This window comes from Panthera onca, chromosome E1 (assembly GCF_046562875.1).
Source record: "Panthera onca isolate mPanOnc1 chromosome E1, mPanOnc1 haplotype 2, whole genome shotgun sequence".
NCBI classification, from domain to species: Eukaryota; Metazoa; Chordata; class Mammalia; order Carnivora; family Felidae; genus Panthera; species Panthera onca.
In genome coordinates this window covers 53,555,289-53,580,031 of record NC_138352.1, presented here as the reverse complement: position 1 = coordinate 53,580,031, position 24,743 = coordinate 53,555,289, and the positions used below count along the sequence as shown (strand labels likewise).

General features: G+C 53.2%; 1 protein-coding gene and 1 long non-coding RNA gene across 4 annotated transcripts in view; one reads left to right on the top strand and one right to left on the bottom strand.

Moving 5' to 3' along the window:
• The window catches only part of LOC132687784 (uncharacterized), an 8,167-nt gene extending 6,396 nt beyond the window's left edge, over positions 1-1,771 (top strand). The window contains exon 4 of the long non-coding RNA XR_013551999.2: positions 1,070-1,771. This is a non-coding gene — a long non-coding RNA (uncharacterized LOC132687784). The remainder of the gene's footprint in view (positions 1-1,069) is intronic.
• Positions 1-24,743, bottom strand: part of HOXB3 (homeobox B3) — a 27,955-nt gene extending 3,212 nt beyond the window's left edge. The window contains exons 1-4 of one of the 3 annotated variants that reach the window (XM_060646301.3): positions 24,532-24,743; positions 22,208-22,385; positions 3,581-3,668; positions 6-604 (exon numbers count right to left, since the gene is read on the bottom strand). In XM_060646301.3, coding sequence (XP_060502284.3) covers positions 6-453 — 448 coding nt within the window. In that variant the 5' untranslated portion in view covers positions 454-604; positions 3,581-3,668; positions 22,208-22,385; positions 24,532-24,743. Of the gene's footprint in view, positions 1-5; positions 605-3,580; positions 3,669-3,866; positions 4,005-12,162; positions 14,198-22,207; positions 22,386-24,531 lie in introns of those variants that run through there. The other 2 variants (XM_060646302.3, XM_060646303.3) reach the window with 2 other exon arrangements.

Here is a 24,743-nt window from a genome sequence, read left to right as displayed (position 1 = left end):
GGTACCTGTGCCGGGGGAGCTGTTTTTCAGCTTGGACGTTTGCCTTGACTCTTTCATCCAGGGGAATATCTGTTTGGTGAGGGTGGAGTTGGAGCCAGGAACGCACTTGGGGGTGCCGGTTTTGCTGGGCCCGCCCCCATTATTGCTGTTGCTAGTGGTACTGGTAGGTGCGGCGCTGGGCGGGGGTGAGCCGGGCGGGGCGGGCAGGGGCTCGGGGGCCAGGCCGGGCCTCATGCAGCTGCCGTTGAGCTCCTTGCTCTTGGCATGCGGGGCGGCGTTGCCCAGGGACTGCAAGGAGCACGCCGAGCGCTGGTAGTCGCCCTCCAGGTGCGTGGCGGCCTGAAAGGGGGGTTGGGGGGGACCTTCGTAGCCGAAGCCATTGCTGCCAGGGTACGAGGAGTAGCCTCCGAAGAGTGCTGCCGCGGCGTTGTCGTAGTAGGTGGCTTTCTGCATCGCTGGGCGAGGCCCGGGCAGTGGGTGGCAACTTGCAAGAGCCTGATACCCTCACGACCGGACATTGGCACCCGCGGGGGTCACGTGAGGCGCCGGACCCCCCCCTCCCCTTTCTGCCCCCCTCCTCCCGAGTCCGTTGGGAGCTGCTGACCTGTGGGGTGAGAGAAGAGACACAAGGGGGAGAAGAGGACTGGGGCTCGAATCCATCTTAGGAGCTGAAAAGGGAACTGACATCAATAGGGTTTTTTCTTCTCCCCAACCCCAACATCTTCAAAGCAGATGCTGAGGCCACTTTCCTGACCTGAAATGGAGTTTTCTTATTTCAGTGCTTTAATTAAAAAAAAAAAAATTTTTTTCCACTTCAAAAATAAGGATTCTACTCCTTCGGGGACTGCCTAGGTATACAATCTTACTACTGGAAGGCCATTGCTTCTTTCCTGCTTGCAAGCTAGTCCCTGACCTCTCCTCCTCCCTCTCCCTATCTCCCCCTACTAACTCTGGGATAGGGTGGCTCAAGGAGGGGGGGGGGGGACTAGGAGACTCCAAAATAAAAACATCATCAACACCCTCCTGTGAGCTGAGAGGCCTCCTGCCTGCTGTCTTTGCCTCCCTCCAGGTCCATCTAGGTCTGTCACCCAAGCAGAGTCTAGCCTGGAGAAAAAAACCCCAAGGATCTCCAAAAGAGACAGGAAGGGGAAGCAAGTTGAGCAGGGAACCTTCTCCTGCGAGGGATCCTCTCTTTCCCTACCCGCCTCACGAAGAAGACAACAACAGCCTGACCTAGAAACTTCCTGAACATGTTTAACCTCCAGAGCCAGCAGAACCGAGCCTCCTCCCTGGCCCTGGAGGAACCACCACCTCCAGTCTGAGTCTTTGCTCAGCCAAGTCTGGGACCCAGCAGCTAGCAGCTAGCGGCCCCCATGGGGCCCCCAAATGGAGCAGGATTGTTTCTATTTCCCTGGCCAGACGGATTGGTGCAGTGACCATTTGGCCCAGGTCTCTCCCCACTCCATTTTTTTCATCAGACCTAATTTTTTCCCACCCTTTCCTTGACAGTCTGTGTCCTTTGATTTCCCCAAAAGAAGAAAAGAAGAGAGAAAAACTGGATAACTGCTGTACTTTACTACCAAGAGATGCAAAAGTACTTCCTAACTGAGGACATCTTCTCCCAAAGGAAAAAAAAGTCCACAGAGCAATTAGAACAATATTATTCTCTGGGTTGGAAACAGGGTACCTTGTTTACTGAAGTTTTCTGAGGCAAAAAAAAAAAATCATTATTTTAATGCAGACGCCTAAAACTGTGCAGAAAAAAAAATAAAGGTTTGTGCTGTCATAGGATTTTGTATATTTCTTCTAAAAGTTCTGACTGCATTTTTTTTCCTCCCTGTCTTCCCCAATTTCTCATCATCACATTTCATAAAACCTCCAGAGTGACCCTCTCTTCTGACATGTGAGTTTAGACTACTTAAATCTCATTCAGCCCAGCTGTTCAACCCCAAAGAAAACTAAAAATAGGCAAATAAAATAAAAGGAGTGCAGGTGAAGAAGTCCCTCCCACACATAAATCCCCTTCTTAATGGCACAGATACACATTCAAAAGGGAGCCGGGGAGCCCTGAGTTCCTATTGGTTTCTGGGAAGAATTTGTTTCTGGGAAATACACATGGGTCTGCAAACAGCAGGTCCTTCCAGGGAGGAGAACTGGAGTTCAATTGACCAGGCTGACCCAATCCCTTTATTATTATTACCATTAGCCTCTGATGATTTAACCAAAATTAGCTTCAGAGCAGCCCTGGATGAAGGGGGAATTAATTAACAGGCATCAGTTGAGTTTGTTATTAATAGAGAAGAGAATGAAATAAAAACGTTGGAAGGGGTTGGCTGGCTGGGCCCTGGCTTTATTTATTCTAAATGATTGTTACAGCAGTAATGATGATGATGATGATGGTGATGATGGTGATGATGATGATAAAGCAATAATCTGACTAGACGCCTGGGGCCGAAATTCCTGTCGTTCCCCCTGCAATAAACCTGCAAACCATCGCAGGACAGAGGCCAGGCGAGTGTGGGAAGCGGAGAAGCCAGAGACGTAACAGGAAAGAATGGAGACTCCGCTGGCGGCGAGAAAGGGCCGGGAGGTTTGTGGACGGAGCGAGCCCCTGGCTGCCGCCTCCGGGCTGTCTCGGCCACTGCTGCCGCGGTGGCTGGTGACTAGCTATGCTGGCCCAAGGAGGCGAAGAGAAAGCGTTCAGGACGCCTCAACGGCTAGCGGCGGCAGGTTCCAAGCACACCGGGCGGAGGGCAGCAAGTTTGGGCGCTGGAGGTAACCGAATTAAAAGGCGCCTTAGCAACTCCGCTCTGGGACTTTGCCAGGCCCGGATCGACCGGAGGGCGCAGAGGCCTGGCTGGTGGGACAGTGAGAAGAGGTGAAGGTGCTGAGGGGATCTGAGATCTGGGGATCCAGGAGAAGAGGGGGTGGGGAGCAGCTCTACCAAGCCAAACATGTCTATTTCCCTTGCCTCCATGTTGGAAAAATCCAGGCTCCATATGGCTTCTCGGGAGAGAGGGAGGGAGGGAGACGGTGGCTCCCGGCTTCCCCCCAGGGTCTCGTTGGAGGAGGGCGGTGAGCCACCCCAAGAACCCCACCTGTCCAGGCACACCCCTGAAAAGAGCCGAGGACAGTAACAATAGCTGGGGAAGCCCGGAGAGAGGGGATAGGCCACCTTCCAGGACTTAAAAAAAAAAAAAAAAAATTAGTGGAAGGAAGAAAAATAAAAGAACAAGAAAGGAAAGGAGAGAAAGCTTAGGCTCTTCTTAGCAGCCGGGGGGAAATTCAGCTCTGGCTCTGGCTGCTGAAAGAAAAAAGAGGAGAAAAGGAGAGAAGCAAGAAGGGAGAGGGAGAGAGGGAGAGAGAGAGAGAGAGAGGGAGGGAGGGAGGGAGGGGGAGGGAGAGAGAGAGAGGGAGAGAGAGAGAGAGAGAGAGGAGAGGAGAGGAGAGTCGCTGCGTGGAAGGAAGCTTAAAGCTTGTGAACTCTTCTTGAACCGAGATTGGAGTCATATGGGCCATAAATCATTGAGACATACTCTCCGCCATTCACAAACTGATAGCCTATTTCAGTCCAGCTTACCTTAGCCACCGACGAGGGGAGAACAGGCAGACATAATATATATTCACATCGAGCCCCAGCGCGAGCGGCAGGCGAGAAATCTCCCCTCCTTGAAGGCAAAGGAAAAAAAGACCACTGTTTAAAGCTGCGTCGCCCCCCCCCCCCAGTAGCCACCCCGGCTGGGGAGCCCGAGGGGCAGAGCGGCCGGTGGAGCCGCGCGGCGTCCGCTTCAATTCACTCGGCTTAGGAGCGGGGGTGCGCAGGAGGGAGGGGGGTGGGGGAGCGGGGGAAAAAAATAGAAGAAGACCGAAAGGTGCTGGAGCGGCTCAGCTCGCTGAGAATCCAGCTCCGGGCTCCGGCTTGGCCAAGCCGCCACAGTGTGGTTGCCCTACAAGACTGGTACGCCCTACTCTCCGTAACAATGGCCTCTGCTTTTGCACAGGGAAAAAAAAAAAAAAAAAAAAAAAAACACCACACACACACACACACACACACACACTCACACACACACTCACACACACACAAGCTCACACACACCCCCCACCACTCCCCCTTTAGTAAGCTTAGATGCCAGATAAGGAGGGAAGGTGGTGGTGGTGATGGGGGCGGGGGAAATTTTTTAACGCCCCCCCCCGGAAAAAAAAGTGAGAAAGGAAAGAAGGCAGAGATGCTTGTTTGTTTGTTTGTTTGTTTGTTTGTTTGTTTGTTTAAAGAACAGGTAAATTTTTAAATTGAGATTTTGGCGGGGGAGGAAGAGGAGAGCACAGGCAAGGGAAAGCTGGTGGAGTTCACAGCTCCCCCCCCTCCCGCCCCGCACCCCACTAATAAGCCATTATGCTAACTGAGAAGTAGGTGGGGAGGCCTAGTCAAAGGCACCCAAGGTGTCTGGGGGTGGGGGTGCCGGGTGCCTCTCTGCATTCATTGGCAATGGCAACACCAAGGCTTTTTTTTTTTTTTTTTTTTTTTTTTTTTTTTAAGTAGTTTCACTCCTCTGGGACTGGTGGCTGGGTCTCCCGCCCTCTCACCCTGGCTTTCCCCACCCCCCCCCCACTCTGAGTCTCCCAGTCTGTCTCTTCTCTTCCCCCACACCCTCCCTACTCCTCTTCTCTCCCTGCAAGTCTCCAGGCCCAGTTTCCAACCGGTAGGGGGGACAGCCAGACGTTTTTTAAAAAACACCCCCCCTTTTTTGAGAACAGACAACAAGCGGTGAGTGATTATTTTAAAAATCCAGACCATCTTGCAGCAGGAGGGGGGTTGAGGAGAGGGTGACAAAAGGGGGACTCTGTTTAGCTCGAGCTCCAGACACGGCTGGCAATAGAGAGGCTGTAAGAACTTAACAGAGAAGTTTCTGTTAAGATTCTCACCTCCGGATAGGCAGAAGGGGCTAAGAGGTGATAAGGACATTTGTACTTCTGAGAAGGTGAGAAGAACTACCAAAATGGCTTCATCTTAAATGCGCTGGCAGAAGAGAAGGGTGGTTATTAGTATTGTTCCGAACAAACCTGTTTGTTTCTCTTAGCTCTGCAAGATTTATGACTCTTGGCACAAATGAGGAAGACTACAAAAGCTAAACTTTTCTTAGGGTGTGTTTGAGAAGGGCAGGAAAAGGCAAGGAGGCCTGTAGGAGGAAGACAAGAGCCAAGAATGTAGGTGTCTGCAGATTTGGGGCGGGGGTGGGGAGAGCCATTCCCGCTGGAGGAAAGAGACAAAAAAGAAGACCAGGACATTTCCCAAAGCAGGAGTGTTTGCAACTCTGCCTAACTGCTGAGTCGGGACTTAGGGGATGAAATAGAACGCAGAGAGTCTCTCGTTTCTACAAAGGCAGCTTGGAAAACTTGTTCTCTTAACTTGGAGTAGACAGAGCCGGCCACTACCTTGTGACCTCCTGGTTAGAATGCTTGGCTTTTGCCTTTTCCCATCTGGACGCACCAGAGGAGATGGGACTGGGAGAACAAAGGTGAGAGATGGTTCCAGCTATTGTCCCCCTCCGGGAGAGGGTGGCTGTGTCTGGCAAAGCTCCCCTCACACCCTATTGCTCCCCACTTACAAGCTCTGTTTTGGGCTGAGAAAGGGTCCTATTCTCCCAGGGCCTCCTCCAGCTCCTACCTCTTCCGGGCCTGCTAAGTCAGTTTTCATGGGCTGGAGCAGCCAGTTTTGGGGGGCCTTGCTGAACGGGGTGGATGGGACCCATGGCCTCCCTGCCCTCCAGCAACAGGAGCCACATGCAGAACCTCCCACTGTGATGCCCCAAGGACCCTACTACCACCTGCCTAGAGAGCTGGTGGCTGAAGGAAGGGGGGGGGTGTGCATGAGGATGAAGGGTGGGGGCCATTTTTCTGTTTATCAGTAGTACCAAGAAAAGAAAATGCTCAAGCCAGAGCCGATGCTGCGGCTCAAGCCAGGCCCCTCAAAGAGAGCCATTAGGGCTGCCTGTGTACGTGGCTGCACAGAGCCTGTCCTGAGATTTCTAGACCCTGGTTAGGGGCCTACAGTGTTGGTACCTATGTAGCTTTGGGCCTGGTGGGTTGGGGACTCAGCCCAGGAAGGCTTCCAGAGGCTTAAGGGAACCAGCACCTTTGGGTCTTTTCTCTGACTCCCCCAAATTAAAAGTCGAAAATGGACCTCAGACCCTCCAGCTCTCCTAGCTGTTGCTACCACTGGCTAGAGAAGGTCATTGCAAAATTGAAAGAAGAGGAGAGCCTGGTGGCTATGGGGCTGCACAGCTTTGCCTCAAGGAATAAAAGAGAGCCTAGAGGGCACCCAGCCCAAGGCGGGCCTGTGAGACTGGGGCTGCGATGCTTTCCCCAGACAGTAGCGGACCCCTCCCCTCCCAGAGCCTCCTCAACTCATTGTGGTCCCTTCTGGTGGCACAAGGAGCTGGGGCACGGTGGGATGGGGGCGAGAAAGAGGACTGGGGCTGGAGAAAGCTAACCTGGAGAAAACTTTCAGAAGACACGCACCCCCCAAATGCGGTAAGAGATGGAGTGGGGGCTTCTTATTAAACCTGGAGAACAAAGTCCATTTGAAATGCTTGGGAGGCAATTAGATCCCAGTTTGGTTTCTTTCTTGCCTTTTTCCTTCCTTTCTTGGAGATTTCTGGCGGGCCGGTTGCCCCTGATCTGATCGGGGCTGGGAGATGGGAGGCTGATGGTAAAGAGGCAGCCTGGCCGGCACCCATTCCACTGGGTGGGCAAAGGCAGGGCAGTGAGGAGCTGGGCCAGGGGACTCGGAGTAGGAGACATCAGAGGGGTGTGAGGGAAGACCAGAGTCTAGAAAAAGAAAGGGGAGAGGAGTTTCTCACTCCTGACAACACAGTGGTGATTTAGGGGCAGACCAGAGAGAGGAGTGACCAGTTTCTTCCTGGACCCAAGAAGGGAAACTTGGGCAACTTACCGTGTGCGTGTGTGAGAGAGAAATTGAAAAGGAAAACTCGAGAAAAGATGAGGACAGATTTTATGATAATCTAACAAAGGCAGAAATTAATAATAAAGGTAAATATTAGAAAGAAGAGCCCCCTTCATGGGCATAGTTTCCTCTTCCACTCCCTACAGCACTCCCCTCCTCCATTCCTAATCCCTACTCAATATCAGGGGACAAGGAGCACTTTAAACCTCTTTAAGCCATTCCTGGCGCCCACCCTCCCAGGCCTTAGAGGGATCATGTCTCTTTCTCTCCCCCCTCCCAATAAAACCCATTAAAGAGCAAACGAAAATTCTCCTCTCAATAAGGACAAAATGGCTGGCTCCTTTAAAATCGATTTCTGGTTTCAGCTTTGGGGTGACCAAGGATCTGGCCCCCAGCTCAACCAACCCCCGGCTCACTGAGAAGCGGGGGACCTGGGAGCGGGGGAGCCAAGCGATTCGAGATCTGTTTCTTTCTGGTCCTGTCTGGGCTCCGGGTCCCACACTCTTCCAGCTTCACTGTCCCAACTTTGTGGCCGCTGCGGACTCGTGTGAAGTTCACACACACACACACACACACCCGAATGTCCATCTCTTCTTGAATATTAATAAAGATTTCAAAGCTGGCGGTTGTAAAATTAAATTGCTAATGAAGATGGCTCTTGGTTTGTGGATTCCCAACCCCCACCTCTCTAAGATGCCCTTGCGGGAGGAAACAAAGGGGAAACGGGGCAGGAGAAGATTCGGTGCCTCCGCGGAGGCCAGTGTAGACCCGGCTCAGCGGAAGCCTTGGATCGAAAGAAGACGGAGTACGGTCGGAGAAGAAAAAGGCAAGCTCTGTTCTCTCTGCCCCGAAAGTGTAGGGGCGCGAGGGGGAAGCAGGAAAAAAAAGGGGGGGGCAGCCACGTGGGTTCGCAAAGTGTCCCGGTGACCACGGAGGCCGCCTGAATGCGCTGACCATACGGAGCCGATGGAGGTGCCGCGGGGCCGAGGCTGGAGTCCGGGGCAGGCGGGCGCCCTGGGGGCTCAAGAACCCGTTCTGAATCCGGGGTCCCCGCCGCATCTGGAAGCTCAGTCCCGGCCTGGCAACCCCCCACGCTGGCGGGTGTCGAGACAAAGGTGGGCAGCCCGGAGAAGGCAAGAGGGAGAAGGGCGAATCTTGGACAGCTTGGAGAGGAGGTGGGCTGCTGGGGAAGGGAGGGAGAGGCAGGCAAGAGAGGACAGGGGCCCAGCCTGCTGCCAGCGACTGCGCAGGTCTCTCCTGACAGATTGGATGTCTCTCTCCCTGTGACCTCTGTTTAGCAGACAATAACTCACCGGATTAATGACCAATCAGCGGAAGGCCTTCCCAATTGCCTCCAAATATAAACCCCCCGAGTCAGAATAGGATAGGGCCAGAGTCTGGACCTGCCAGCCCTTTGAGTCCCCGCCCCCCACCTCTCAAAACAGAGCTTCTGATTTCCAGAACCCCAAAGAGTTCTGCCCATCTCTTCTCACTCCTCCATCAGAACTCATGTACCTGGCCACACTTCCCAAGGCAGTCTGGAAACCTCTGGTCCCCTGCTGGCCTCCCATATCCCTGACCCTATAAGAAATCTCCCTCTCACAACTATGCAACTTCTGAGAAGCCCTCTCCTCTTTTGAATATTATCTACTTTCAGTTGGGAAAAGAGATGAAGACAAGAGCAAGAATAAGGCAGGGGGTGGAGCGCCTGGGTGGCTCAGTCAGTTGAGCATCCGACTGAGCGTCTGACTTCAGCTCAGGTCATGATCTCACAGTCCAGTCCGTGAGTTCGAGCCCCGCGTGTCAGGCTCTGTGCTGACAGCTCAGGGCCTGGAGCTTGCTTCAGATTCTGTGTCTCCCTCTCTCTCTGCCCCTCCCCTGCTCATGCTCTGTCTCTCTCTGTCTCAAAAATAAATAAAAACATTTTAAAAATTAAAAAAAAAAAAAAAAAAGAATAGGGCAGGGGCTCATCCACCTCATAAGCCTCCTGTCTTGGCTGCCCCGGGGAGAAGACCTGATACAGTGCTGTGGCACCCTGTGTGTGTCTCCCAAAAAGAGAGGGCTCAAAGGCCCTGGGGTCAGAGTGAGGCTGGGGGACAGACAGTGGCCTACCATTACAGAATCTAAATTCTGAAACCATAATTCAGTCTTTGGGCTGGAGTAGGAAGAATTTCAAAAGCTGAAATTTGAACAGCTCCAGCCTCAGCCCGGTGCCTGTCAAGGAAAATGCCTTGCTCTGTGAGGGGAACCCTCCTCTTCCTTAGCCCCTTACCCCCAAATGCCAATCCCAGTCCAACCCAGCTAGCCAGCCCCTCTCCACTGCCTTCTGTTTCTATTGCTCTCAGCCTGGGCTTCTCTGCTGAGAATAAAGACACCTTCAAGAGGAAGAATGGTCCAGATTCCAATAGATTTCCTAGAGCCAGTCAGAGTAACTATCCACTGCTCTGGGTGAATACAAACTCCCTGTATATTGCAAATAAGCGTGTGCAGTAACTTCTATACCCAGATGCTCTCAGGACCCCAAGCACTAGAGAGTTACCCAGGGTTACACCTAGGGAGAACTCAGACACTGTCCTGTCCTACCCCTGCTACTGTTACAGACAGGGACACTGAGGCTCAGAGCCAGGAAGTGGTTTGTCTAAAAATTTGGCATAGGCGTAGCAGTTGGGAGGCTAGGCTTCTAGGCATTCTAGATTGGCTATGTGCTCTGAAGGAGTGAACTCCTGGGGCCTCAGTGTCCCCTCTATAAAGTTAGAGAACATGTGTGGAGGGGAGGGATTGGGTTTAAATGATCTCTAAGGTCCTTTTTTGGACTGACAGCTTGTGGTTCTCTGTGCGCTAACGTGAAAGCGAATGACCATTATTGCGCAGTAGTAAACTGAGTTCAGACAATAATGGGCACCATCTCTGGCAAAAGCAGAATATTTCTTCTTGGGATTTAAATGGGACACCCCCACTGCCCAGCCCCCACCCCACTCCTGGTTGTCCTTGCCCCCACAGAGGCTCATGCACCGTTTTAACCGCTTTTCTGTGTGTGTGTGTGTTGTGCGTGGAGGGGGGGGGTGGTTGTCTACCTTCATCACCAAATCAAAAGTGCTATTTTTGGACAGCAACCTGAGCAGTAAATAATTAATTTGTATAATTAGAAGGGGAAGGCTTTGACCTGGCAATTTTTAACCAGGAGTCAATGCACCCATTGTACCAGCCTGGCTTTCTCACCCGACCCCCAACTCTGCCCACACAACTACCAGCCTCCCCAAATGCCCCCCCCTGCCCCCACCAGTTGGAGACCAGCATTCCCAAGATGACCAGCAGGGTTCAGAGTCAGATTCTGCTCCCTCCCCAAGAAAGTTCCATTCTTTGCCTCGCTCCCTCACAGAAACAGGCCCTCTGGCAGCACCCCTCCCAGCTTGCTTTCCCGACCCCCTAATGCCCCTAACCCCCTAACACGGGTTCCAGGTCCAGGCTCTCTGCTCTTGGGACACATGAAATCCACCTCCCCAGCTCGAGATGCCCCAACAATGCAGCGGAGTTTGCATTTCAAGAAACTCCCATTAATATCAATTTACTTCACTGAAACCTCGGGTTCTTCATCAAGTTGATGATTTATGATAAAATCAATTAAATTACGGCCACTTAGGGCCCAGCCGCTTCCTCTCAGATTTCATTGGTGCGGGGCCCAAGTGTCTGGTGGAAAAATGCAAGTTTAGCTGGAGGCGAGGAAAGATAATTCTGCGGCTGAGAAAATTTAATGCAAAACAATTTCCAGGCAAAGCCAGGCTTCTAGAAAGAAATGCAAGAGCCACCAGTTGGCCTGAGGACATAACTATCTGGGGTCAAAATATTTCTCTCCCCACCCCCCAGCATCCTGCATGGCTCCCTTCCTCTGTTCCACTTTGTGCTCACTTGTCCCTTCCCAAGCAGAGGCTTCGGGAGAATTGGAGAAGTAATGGTGAACTCAAGCCTGCCAAGGCCCAGTGTCCAAGCACCGATCTCGGCTACCACCCCAGGCCTTTTTCTTCTCTCCCGCTCCCCTCCCCCCTCTCCAAGCAGCCATGCTCACTAATTCCTTAGTCTCCCATAGCAAAGTTAAAGGTTCAAAGGGAAGATCAGGCAGCGTGGGCAGATGGCACAGAGGGGCCAGGGACCAGGCCAAGTGGACTGTGCTGCATGTGGCTGTGGGAGGAAAGAAAGCACGGGGCAGGGGGCAGGGGTGGGGGGAGCACGGTGAGAGGACGGGGCGGCAAAGCGCGGAAAGAGCTATCACATCACAGAGTACCAGGACCAGAGAACACGGAGCCTCCCTCCCAGCTCCCTGTGTGCCCACTCCCAAGGCGATGCTGTACCCCCACAGACCCCAGCCCGAGCGCACGTGTGCCCCAGTGTGCGGACGCTCTCACACAATACACAAACACACCTCCACGTGTGCACGCTTGCACACTCTCCTTCTGCATCACACAGACCCACCACATCCTGCGCCTGCAAAGGGACGGTTCCCACCATCTCCCCACATCTGGGAAAATAAATCCCAGCCAGTGAGCCTGGCATCGTCTCCCACTACAAGGAGAGGGGCTCCTCCCGCCTCTGCTCTGTTTGGTTTTTGGTTTCCAGAGCAGTCCCGGAGTAAACATAGCTTCTCTGAAGCCATAAATCACCCCCTCTCCTACCTTCTCAGTTTAACACCCGGCCTCACCGCAACCCCTTGTAGTTTCGGCTTCAAATAACCCGCCAGGTGCTAAAAGGCTCACCAGGATGGCAGCTGGACTGTGGGAGCAGGGCCCAGCTGTCCCCCCAACTCTAGGAGATGCCCCCACATTTCCTCCACAACCTACAGCTTCCGGCTCCCCTGGAAAACCCTCCCCAGCCTCCAACACTCCCTTCCTAAGCCAGAGAGCCCCCCCCCCACATCCCCTAACCCGGCTCCCGTCCACACACCCGCGGCGGGGCGGCGAACAGCCCCACATTCCTCCACATTGCCCTGCACACCCGGGTCCCTCTACGCCCTCAGCACCCACCCACCCGCCTCTTTAAGGTGCTCACATCTTTGTCTGCCACGATTCGGATCCAGCCTCTTTCCCGACCCAGGAGAGAGACCTAGGAGCTGGGGTCTCGGCCGCCCCACACGCACACCCTTAACCGGACCTCCCCCCGCCCCACACTCCCCGCGCTGGGCCGCGGGGCTGCGCACCCCCACTTACCTGGGCGGACTCCCGCTAGGGCGCAGGCCGCGGGCGGCCGGGAGCAGCGGACGCGCGGGAGCCGACGGCCAGGCCCGGGTCCCTCGGCCCCGGCTGGGGCGCCCCGGCCGCAGCCGGCCGCATCGCGCTGGTGCAGACCCCGGCGGCCCCCGGAGCGGCCGGCGGCGCGGGGAGAGGCCCGGAAGCGCTCGCCCCCTCCCCGCCCCCGCCCCCGCCCCCGGCTTTGTTCGGCCTTCGGGGCGGCGGGGCGGCGAGGCGCGCGCGGAGGCTGCGCTCTCGGGGCGCGGCCGGGGAGGGGGGCCCCCCGGGGCCGGAGGAGCCCGGAGCGCCCCCTCGGCGAGGGCCCGCGTGGGGGCCGCGGGCGGCCGCGCGCGCCTGGCACCGAGCCCGGTCGGGGCCGCGAGAGCCGGCCGAGCTGCCAGGCGAGAGGAGCCGCGAGTGACAGGGGGCACGGCGAGGCGCGGGGAGCGCCGGGGGCGCCATGGCGGAAGGCGGGCGCACGGGCGGCTCTTCAATGTCACCAGCGAAATGGGTTCCATATGTCCGGCCCAGCGGAGAAGGGAGGGGAAGGCAGAGAGTTCTGGGCAGGACGGGACGGGAGGATGGGGGTGGGGGTGCGCAGTGGGGAGAGCGAGCGGTGGCGAGGGGGTGAAGGGACTGGTGCGAGAGAGAGGCGCGAGAGGCTTTGCATTTTCCAGGTTCCCTGGAGTTTTCTAAAGCTGCTTAGGCTGGTAGGAGCTTGCTTCCCCTTTTTCCTTTTCTTTCCTGAAAGATGGGGGAGGGAGGAGATCAGTGAGGGCAGCGTCCGTCGGTTCAGGCTGGGGGTTCAGGGAGGAGATGTGGATTGGAGGTGAAAGGGAGAGTTCTTGGGCGGCTGGCAGATCAACTTCTTCTCCGCGTCCCTACAGGGGGAAAGGAGGGACCAAACCCGCCAGGGGGAAGAGAGGCCGAGGAAGGGTTCCAGGGCCCAGGTGTGAGAGCCTGACCCAAATCCACCGCCCGCCACCCCCCACCCCCCCCCCCCTCCCGGCCGTGGAATTCTGTTTTGGGAGATTCCAGCCATTAAGTTACTGGCAGGAGCCGTGGAAAAGTGCTAAGGTAGTCTCGGCCATTCCCTGACACTTCAGTTCCTGCCCCAGCTGCCTCAGACCTGATTTAGCACCCCCAAGGGCCTACTCGAGAGGCAGTTGCTTCTGGGACGGCCCCAGCTTTGGGCAGCTGCCTGTAAAGAAAGCACCGAGTCTGGAGGAGCTTCCAGACCCCTGCAGCCCTCCCCTCTCCCTGTGGCTGCCCTCCCCAAAGGGTTGGGCTCTTTCTCCATGTCTCTCTCTCTCCGCACCCTTTCTAATAACCATCTCTCCCGTCTCTCCCTTTCTCACGGCCTCTTTGTCTTCTCATACTCTGCCTCTCTATCTTCAGGGAGTTTGAACTGAGTCCCGGGAAAGACTTCGTAGCTCCAGAAATTCACTTCTGGGCTCGCTTCCTAGGCTGCCCCTCTCCTTGGGGCCAACGTGGCCCTTGGCCTGAGGGCCCTTTCATCTGTAGGGGTAACACATCCTTCCATCACAGAGACATTCTCTTTGACAGAGAAGGGGGCAAAGTGAGTGGCTCCCTTCCCAGTTCCCTCCTTGTCACTTAACTCTGTGTGTGTGTGTGTGTGTGTGTGTGTGTGTGTGTGTGTGTACCCATGCAAGTTGTGGAGCTCCTTATCCCAGGACAGCCTCTCTGCCCCTCTGACTGGCCTTTGTCTCTCCCTGTCCTCCCCTCCTTGGGCTCTGCCTCAACTTCCCCCCTCAGAAAGGGATCTTACTGCTTCTTCTCTCTCTGGGGCCCTCTCTTTTCCTTTCATCCTCTCTCTTCTCATCTTTTTATTCAGTTCCTCTGATGGCTAAAACATTGGCAAGCCCAGCTTCTTACAGGCAGGGGGGTACACACTATAATTACTAGAGAAAGTGGACACCAGCAGAGTTGGGAAAGAAGATGGAAACAGCCAGCAGCTTTCCGAAAGCCCCTGCCACCAAATACGTTCTACTCCATCCCCTGAACAGCACAAAAGCAAATGGGGTGGTGTGTGTGTGTGTGTGTGTGCGCGCGCGCACGTGCACGCACACACACAGAACTGATAAGAGGCAGGATGCTTTGTGGCTAAATAAACCAAGGGTGTGTGTGTGTGTGTGTGTGTGTGTGTATTTAAACAACAACAACAAAGTCATCGCAAACTTACGGATTTGGGGGTAGGCCTATATGCCTGGGCATCAGGCCTCACATGGAGAGATTCAACAAGGAGCCAGCAACTAAAAGATAACATAATGGTGGAGAGGGATGATCTCCCCGCTTTTGTCTCCTGGGGGAAGACTCTTGAGTGTGAGTTGGGGAATGGGAAGGGGCGGGGGGGGGGGTATCCCCAGGGCCAGAAGAGACAAAGACCTGAAGGGGGGCGCTGAGAGAATGGAGAAGATAAGAGGGGGATCAGACATCCACGTCAAAGGCAAAAGCAGCAGAGGGAAGAGGGACAGAGAAGGAAGGATGGTTGGTAACCCAGGGTAGAAGCCTGTAGGACTGGCTCCCAGCTCACCTACCACCCCCCACCGCCCAAGCTGTGACCTGTCCCAAGGAGCAAACCCTTCAGCCTTCCCCTTTTGTTCCCCATCCTCCAAAACAGGCTGAATTCAGAAGCTAACAAAACACAATTCTACCCTCTTCCTTCTTCCTCATGTCCCTCCTCCTCTCCAAGGAAGAGGTAATCCTTCTCCCTTCCCAGGGATTCCGAGACTTTGGCCTAAATTCTGGAACACTGATCTGGGGGCGAACTCACCCTCTCCACATTTACACCCGCCTTGCAACTTCCCAGGTGAAGGAGAAAGACATACTCCCCTCTCACACCGAGAGCGAGCATGTATGTGTGGGATTCTCCAACACTGAAAGAGAGAGGGCCTGAAGGGTCAGAGCCTCTGTCCCTCAAGTCTGCCTCCCCCCAGCCCTTCCCTCCTCCCCCACAATCTCCAGTCCTGTCAACAGCTACCCCTGAATCCAGATTCTCCCCAGCTCCTTTTATCCAGACCAGATAACACCCCCACCCATCCCAGCCTAGGGTCTTGATCTCTTTTACCCTAAACCCTTTTCAACCCAGACTCCCACCACGCACCCACAAATCTGTCTATTAACAAGGATGGGGCTCCGTGCCACTTGAAGCAGAGCATGGGAGCGAGTTCCTGGATGCCCCAAGACCGGGGCCTAAGCCGACACTCCACGAGGTTGATGCCATGAATAATTAACACCTGGGCGCGGCGTCACTCTAATTTTTTTGCTCGAAGGTTTACACTAGCAGGCAGAGTTAAATATCACAGATAATCGTGGCTATAAAGTCACTTGGCCAGGCTCCAGCCAGAAAAGGAAAAGCCAGCAGCCCCAATCGGACTTGGCAAAGGTTCTGGCCCTCTGCTCCTCACCCATCACAACTTTGGGGCGCAGTGTAGAACATCCCCAGAAGCTATTTCTGGCTTTGCTCTGGATCCATCAGGCTCTTCCCTAACGGGAAGGGACTGACCACTCCCCCCCCACACATAAAACCCGAGGGGAAAGTTACCAGCTCTCCTCCTCCCAATATGCACCCCATTTGCTCCCTCTTTGGATGGGGGCTTAGGGAGGGGAACACACCCCGTGTTCTGGAACACTCACCAACTTTCTGGGACCACCTGATTCCCGGAACATTCCTTTTCTAGAAAAACTTGGAGAACTTCTCTTTGCGTTAGCCCCAAACACACATAGTCCCTCACTGCTGAGGAAACTTTCTTTGTTTCTGGAGGTCGAAGGAAGGCTACTGGGGTGTGAATTCATTTCCTTGTTTTGTTAGCCAGGAGGGTAAGCAGCCAAGGCTTTCAGCTTCTCTCCCTGCCCTTCACCCTCCGACCCCCACCCCATCTCCCCCAATGTGGGTAGCTCCTTCTTCACCCTCCACACCGTGCCACACACATCAACCCTATAGATGACGCCTCAGTACCATAACCGAAGCCTTCTAGCCCCTTCCAATTGCAGAGGGCTTCAATTTGCTCCCCATCGATTACAAAAACCTTTGCCTTCAACTCCAGTAATTTCTTCCTCCACCTGCACTTCTCTTGCCCCCAGGCTCCTTCTGCCTTCAGAGTTGGGTCCTTTACCCTGGGCTGCAGACAGAGCAGCCAAACTCCTGGAGGGGAACCACTGAAAAATGAGGCTCTGTCTGCTGCTTCAGGAATGCTGGCTCTATCAGGCTTGCAAATATAATTTTTATATTAGGTCGTGGTCTTTGACTGGGTTTATATGCCAATGAGGCATTTCTGGTTTACCAAATTTATACAAATCTTGCCTTAATTGATAATCACAGATGCTGTAATTTAAGACCTCCAGCTATAGAGCTTTCATATTAACTGCTGATATATTACTGTAAATCGTCTGAAATAACCAACTCCTGGGAGCAGAGCAGAGAGGGAGGAGTAGCTCCGAGAGCCAGTCTCTCCCGGCCGCAGAAATGGCCCAGCTTCCACATCATTTTCCGTGAGAAATGATTTATCGAAGACATGGCCATAAACAACACAACTCGCTCACAAACACACACAGACGCGCGCGCGCACACACGCGCTCACACACACACACACACACACACACACACACACAATGGCTGGCATGCCGGCCGAGAAGCTGACATCCATATTGCTATAAATCAAGAAAAAGGTTGGAGGAGAGAGAGAGGGAGAGAGAGAGAGAGAGAGAGAGAGAGAGACAGAGAGAGAGAAGAGGAATATTCCTAAATTCTCTATGCAATGCCTCAATGGGTATAAACACACAGAGCACCGTGTGAAGAGAAATGGCAGGAAATGAAGATGGCTATTTGTCACATTTTACGACAATAACATTAATAACAAACAATAAATTTACATGGACATATAAGACGCGGTAGGTAGTGAGAAATCCCTTCTACTTACAATACCCCAGCCCGCGGTGTGGCTCCGGCTGCGGGGCTGTTTTATTGCTGCCTCCCTCTCTTTTTCTCTCTCTCTCCCTCTCTCTCCCCCTCTCTCTTTTTTTTTTCTCGGGGTACAGGCTTGTTTTTCAAAGGACAGTTGAATTGCACGTCAGAAACAGGGAGACCGAGCCTGCGATTTTCCTGACGAATACATATCTATTCTGCAACCTCGGCATTAATTATTTAATGAATCACGTGACCAGGAGGGGGAAGGGGGTCTTTCGATTTCAGACTCAAAGGACCACTATGACCTTCCCCTTCAGGAGGAGAATTTTTCCTGCAAAATAGGTTCCCCCCAACCCACCAATGGAAGAGTAGCAAGTTCTTGTCTCCCACATTCACATCTATACCTACTCTACCTACGGCTCCCTAACCTCCCCCCACACCCCCCCCCCGCCCAGACACACACTTACCTACAGCCCACCTCTCCTCTCTCCCTTCTCCTCCTGCTTCTGCTTAGTTCGTGGAGGTGCAGAAATAGTCTGCAGGGGCGTCTGGGGGGTGGGGGTGGGGTGGGCGCAGAGCCCTGCTCCAAGCCTCTGGATTTCTCAGCTTCCAGCTCTTCTCTCTGCGTCCTTTAAGATTAGGATTCCCCCCAACTCCATTCTCTCCCTCACTCCTAGGATATTTATTTTAGTGGGACCCACTCCCCCTCTCCTAAAAAAGCAACAAAATTTCTAAAGGGACCAGCTTCAAAAGAAGCACTCCCCACAAGTCAGCGGTACATAGGCATGAAGAATGGGGCTTCTGGCTTTAATGCTCTTTCTGATCTTTGGTGGTACATTTTGAAGGGGCAGAGAGGGGACAGGATGAAGAGATGACTCTAGAGCTCCCAGAGCTGAGAATACCCGCAAGGGGGACTTCCCCCCCACCCCCGCCTTGTGTTACTACCACCACGAGGAATCAAATTCTACTGACCAACTGAGAATATGTTCTAGACACAAAGACTCAGACTAGGGTTTCTACACAAAAGAAGTGGGCACTCAGGCTCTGTCTACCTATGTCACACACCATCTCGGTGACCCCCTCCGCCCCTGACACACCAGGGAAGACGGCTTAAGATTTGAACTGGAGGGGAAGGAAAGGGAAGAAAGACGAGGCTTTGAAGTCAGTCTGGCAGCCCCAGGGTCCCTATTCCCCAGGTGTCAGTACCCTGAGCTCCCAATCAGCAGACAATGGAGACCGATCAATGGGCAAAGAGGAGGGGGGTCGCATATTAAAGGGTTAAACACAGGGATGATAGGGGAAATCCATTCCCTAGGCCTGGAGGGGGAAGCGGACACACAGTCCTTCATCTCGGATGTAAACAAAACAAAAACAAAAACAAAAACCCAAATCCCCCAAACCTTCACTTACAGCTTGGCCCCAGAATGAGCAGACCAGTAGCAACCAGAATCGGAGTCCTGGGCCATCGCGTGGGGTGGGGGCGCAAAGGGGAGCAGAAAAGACATTCCTGCAGGAGCCCCTGTCCGCACATTCCCAGTCTTATCTTCGGCAGCAACTGGGGCAGCCTGGCCTCCGCCGCGCCGGCTGGAGCAGACACGAGAGAGAATCAATGCGGCTTAGGGTAGGGGAGCAGGGGCCGCGGGGCCGCCACTGGTTTGTTTGGAGAGGTCTGACCCAAAAACAACTCAAGGGGGAAGAGGCTGAGGACCCAGATGCCTTAACCACCCGCAAAGAAACAGCCACCCGGCACTCGGCACTCGGCGGCCCCCGTAAATTCCAGCTGTGGCGGCAGCTTGGCCCCGGCCGCCTCCTCGGAATCCCGCTCCCGACGACGCACGGGTGGGGCGCCGGCGGGGCCCAGACTCTGTAGGGGGGTGGTCGGCTTTGATTGTCCCGATACAAAACACAGACTGGGATTGAATTCAGCCGGCTCCCGATCTGGGCCCTGCGCCTGGTTCCAGCCAGGGCAACTCCTTGCAAGGTCCTGGCCACAAATGCGTTAAAAACGGTCCCCTATAGGAAAACAGTCCACTAAAGTCTGAAAGAAAAAAGGAGAGAGAGAGAGAAAGAGCGAGCGAGAGAGAAATTGGAAGCAATATGCAGGAGCAGGGGAAGACAGCAATCTCTGAAACCTGAGAAATTGTCCTTAAGGACAAGGAAAAGAAACCGCAAAATGACACGAAGACACGCTGGGCAGGTTCTGTTAAAATGCCCACACTCTTTTCGGATCCTGGGAATGTCCGTGTTCAAATAAACAAGCGCCTGAGCGCGCGCTGAGCGCTTTCTTGCTGCCGATAAAGCGAACGTTCATTCTGCGAGAGAGGCAAGATTGATTTACGAATCTGAACGCGCCGGTTTTATGGCTGATCACAAATCCGTCAGCGCTCAGCTCACGCTGGGAAACTTCCCAACTCCGTTTTCCAAGCAGACTCCCCTCCCCAGCCGGCCACTCTTCCCAGGGAGACCCACCACGGGCGCTGGGGTGGCCTCCCCGGGCTCTGGCAGGACTGAGGAGCCCCTCTGCCCCAGTAAGTGCAAGGAGGAGGGTGAATCCAGAGGGCCCAGGGGCCTGGAGGGAAGAGAGGCCAAAGATGAGGATGGGGTGGCCACCAGAATTGTAGAAGGTGAAGGTGAGTCTGTCTAGCTGGGGAGACTGCCCAGCCCCTGAAAAGACTGGGGTCTGGAAGTGAGGGAAAAGGGAAATCTGGAAGCTCTGGCCTATGGGGCTGAAACCCTTGAATGAACCCCAACTTTCCCTTCCATTGTTTCCCCTCTCCTTCCCTTTGATGGACCCCTCACTCTGCAGAGAGCAGCTTTGTAAAGTCCCAGGTGACTAGATCTTTGCCACCTGGGACTATAAGAAGGCCCACAATTGGTTATCTGCCCTTATGAGTAATGGGTGCACGTCTCCCATGAACCTCAAACATTTCCAATCCAGGAGCAGCCCAGCTCACCTTTCTACCCACTTCCTCTCCTGCCCCAGGCCTCCAGCCCCTGCATTTATCATGCCACTCAGGGACAAAGGAGATGATACCAACCAACGCCAGTTAGTTCTTGCCTGAGACTGAGTCCCCAAGTGACAGGAGACGATTGAGACGATTTACAAAATACAAACCAACATCCCACACACATCCCAGCAAGGTTCTGTGTCTCCTGGTTTTAAGTGAAGGAACATTTCCTCTCTTCCCAGCTGGAGTCTCAGTCTGTCCGTGTCTCTCTCTCACCCTCTGTCTCTCACCCTCTCTCTCTGTGTCTCTTTGTCTCTATCTCCTCTTTAAAAAAAAAAATTGGTTGCTGGTATGGATTTTCAGACACATCAAGTAGAACACAGAATTGGAAAGGCTCCATGCTAGCAAATTCTCCACGCATCTCTTAAAATTCAAAGTTGCTAAAACTCTGGTTGATGTGGCAGAACTGTCCTTGGAAATGGTCAGAACAGCCTGTACTGACCCTTCTCCCAACTCTCCTGCTCCCCTGGTGGGAAGGTATCCATGGGCTGTGTGAGAAGCTGGGGTGAGACTGGGGATTAGGGGAAGGGGGCACAAGTGGTTGCAGGAATAGTCTTCTAAACAAAGGAACTTCAGAAAAATGGGTTAAGAAGCTGTGAATTTGGATATCAGACCTTGAGAGACAGTAACCTCCAAGGGACTGTTAGTGGGGGAGCCTTCCCTCTCTTTAGAACCCAGGGGCTTGTCCCCTAAGCCCTCTGAAGCCCTGTGGACCTGTCATATCGTCTCCCTTTGTCTCTCTTCCCTCCGCTCCCTCCAAGCGAAACAGGAAACAAGAGATGAACTGGACATGGGGGGGGAGGGCGGTGGTTAGAACCCGGCCTAGGGAAGGAGTCCTACACAGAGATCCAGATCAGCACCCTACTCCCTTCCCCCAACTGCACCCCAGGGCTAAAATTTTCACTCCTTTTCTCCCCAGGGGACAATAATAGAAAAACAATCCAGAAATTCCCAGTTAGCAAAGAAGGGGTTGGGGGCTAGAGGGAGATGACGAAGGTGGGGCCACGACAACAGCTCAAAGTACCCCTCCCTGCAGAGGTAGGACTTTTCCTCCTGGGCAGGAGGCAGGAGCCAGCCCACTGTCCAGTCTCAGAGAGGTCAAGGGGCTTCCGAGGTCATTTTGTGGTTCTAATACTGAGCTAATCGCCTAGAAAACGTGGCCTCTCCATGAACTCTCTCTCCTGCCAGCCTCCTGCCTCCAAACCCTTAGTGAGCCCCAGGGTAAAAGAGCCAGCACATTCGGGCACAGCCCACTGGCTACCTCACCCTCAGAAGCAGGGCCCCAGAAGGGGGAACAGAGACCCCAAAACAAGAGAGCAAAAGGAAACCAAATTGAACACTGAGCCTCCAGGAAGAAGAGGGGGGCAGAGTTGAAAAGGAAGATTCCGGCATCAACGAACGAACGTCGCCTGTAAACGGAACAGTTTCCTGCTCCAGAGTTGCAAATATTTGTCTAGAATCCCAAGCTAGACACAAAAAGAAGGAAAGGAAAAACAACAACAACAAACCGACATCTACCTATACCCTGCTCCAAGCCTGGGGCATTCCATCCAAGAACTGCATTCCATTTTTTCCAGGAGGCAGCAGTGACAACATCTCACCGGTAAACAGACATATGGGACGCAAGCCACCAGTGTAGACAAGCGAAGTCACAGAACACACGGGCCACATGTGCACATCGCCACACACGCACACATGCATACACGCTGGGCACCCCCCCCCCCAGGCCCGCCTGCATTTTCCGAAACCCGAAAAAGCACTTCTGAGAGCTGCCTCACAAACCACCCTCTCTGGGGTTTTTCAGGGGTCCTGACACCTCAGTCCCAAGCAGTTCAAACACTCTCCAGGTGTGAGGCCCCTCTCTCTCCCTCTGACCCGAGCATCAGTCATCATAAAAGGCAGCAAATCTGACCAAGCATCCACCATAAAAAAAAAAAAAAAAAAAAAAACCGCGAAGAAAGTTGAAAAAGGAAAAGAAGGAGGCGAGAGACTTTCTTCTTTCCTTTGTAAAAAGAGCTCATAAAATGATCAAAAAAAAAAAAAAAAAAAAAAAAAAAAAAAAAGGCAGCCCAGGCAGGGGCTTTGTTACCTTTGCGCCTCTCGCCTCCTCTGGCCTGAATTCTGCGGATCCCATTCATGACGAAGGGCTTCTTCCAAACTGAGAGAAAAAAGTTTTCAACTTTATGGTTCCAAATTTTTTCCCCCTCGCAGATCCGGGAGAGCCAGCTAACACTTTTTTCCCCCAACAGCCGGTCTGCGGAGATTTGCTGTTGAATAATAACAAAGGAGAGAGGATACGTATTTAAAGAAAAGAAGTGATTAATGGTTTTCTGTATAATTCTCACATTTTTCTTAGCTCTTGTCTACACAGAATGGCTGTGAACTTTAAGCTCCATAGAAATCTTTTTTTTATTCTATTCATACCTTCCAAGGAGCAGCTTTGATTTGGTTCTATAGAGACATTCCTGGGGGGGCATATGCTTTTTAAGGACTATTTTCCCCCTCCACTAAGGGCGGTATCCCTTTGGCAGTTAAACATCACACCGCGATTCGACCAAAACAAAGCTCGCCTCCAGGTCCTGTCAATTTTTTTTTTTTTTTTAATGAGACCTCCAGGAGCATTTCAACGGGCAGTTCCAGCGCCCTTTCCCGTGCTGTGGACATCGGCCCTGTGTGTCCCGGGCCCTACCCCGCCTCAAACTCCTGGGCGCTGCAAACCGGAGGAATACAAAAGAAATAACAGTAAAAAACGTGCTGGTGGAATCAGCTATGTTTATTTTTTGGAGGGAGATGGGACTGAAAAATGACTTTTAATTGCATATGCTCTCTCGAGCCCCAAGTTTTCTGGAGGCGGGTAGCTGTATCCTGGGCCACCACAAGACCAGAGACCCCGAGGCTGGAGCCCTCGGACCTTAAGCACATCTCTTGGGTGCTGCCCCAAAACGGCCCAAGCCCGACAGAGCTTGTGAGGGTCATCGGCACCCCCACCCCCTTCCCCCACTCCATTCTAGGGGTGACTGGGACCTCAGAGACAGAAAGCTATTTGGTCCCCGGTCGTACTTTCGATACTTTCTATGAGAAAGAAAATGAAAATTAATACAGGAGCAGGGCTTCACAAAAGAGGCCATTTGTCTTCTTGATTATCTATTTGCTTGTCAGAGTTTGAGCTATGGCACCGGCTAGCTCCTTTGTAATATAAAAATACTCTGAAAACCTGCAAACACCCAGAAACATCTGTGCAAAAAATTAGACTCATTAAAGCTTTAAACACCTCAGAGGAAAACGATACCTTCTTAGGCGGGAGGAAAGAGGCCGGCCTCGCAGAAATCCTCCCTCCGAACCTTAATAAGCAAAGAGCCGTCTGTCTAGAAAGAGACAGCTTAACCGCATTTTATTTGCTTATGACAAATAAATCACGATATGAAAGGCTTTGCCATACTTAAGCCTCTCGTGTCCTACAATGAAACATTTTCCCCCCATTAGGGATTGGAGTCGGCCCTCCCAATACTTTCAATCCATTTTTGGACTGGAGGGAAAAAATTAAAAGCCCCAAACAAAACACACCCACCCCAAAAGGAAAACAAACCAGCTACCACAATTTGGAGTCCTCTGAGATAGAAATTCTCCTTGGACCCTTCGAAAAAAAAATCCTCAACCACATACAATGTGAGGCCGAATGGACTGAGATGCTTAAAATATACGCTGGGTGGCATTCGTCTGTATCTTTACATCAAGGTTTCAACAAAAACACGCCGTGCTGGTCACAAGAAACCAAACATTTATTTCTACTGTCACTCTGTACAGGACACAAAATTTTCACGCCAACGAAGGGTTCTAGACTCAGGCAGCCCCAGAACTAGGAAGGGACCTGGTTTGGAATGTCAGAGAGAGAACAGGAGACAGGACGCGCATGACATAAAATAATAATAATAATAATAATAATAATAATTAATAATAATAATAATAATTAATGCAAAACAATGATAAACTATGGGAGAGGTCTCTGCAATATGTCTCCCAGACCGGGAGGCCCCACCACATTTTCTGTGCTAGTCTCACATTCATTTGCAGCGGAGGAGAGAAGGCCTCGCTGCACAACTCAATTGGCCAGAGGGTTGTGCCCAGCTTCCAGAACTCAGCCGGCCCCTGACTCTGCCAGGAATGGCTTGACCTTCCAGAAGAAGGCCCTCTCGGGTCTCCGGGTCTCTTTTCTGTTGGACTCAATTTCCCTGGCTGGTCCTGCGGTGCCAAGGCCACCCCCACCTCCATGTGTCCCCTTCCTGCTGCTGCCCCCCACCCCACCCCTTGGTGGAAGGGGGTGAGCAGTCAGTGTGCCCGTGGAGGGGCACCGAGGGGGAGGAGGGTGTGTGTGTGTGTGTGTGTGTGTGTGTGTGTGTGCGTGCGCCGTGTTACCGTGGCCAAAACACTGCGCTATCTGGCAGTCACAGGGTGCTTTCGCTGGGTGTCAGGAATGGGGGACAAAGAAAGAAAATCCAGGCTGTCTTCCAGCAGCGGCAGCAGCAGAGGCGGCGGCGTCGGAGCCGGGCCTCATTTGTTAGCCGGGTGTCGAGGTAATGGTCGCCACCGAGGCCCGTCCTCTCCGCGGCAGAGTAAACAAGACAGAT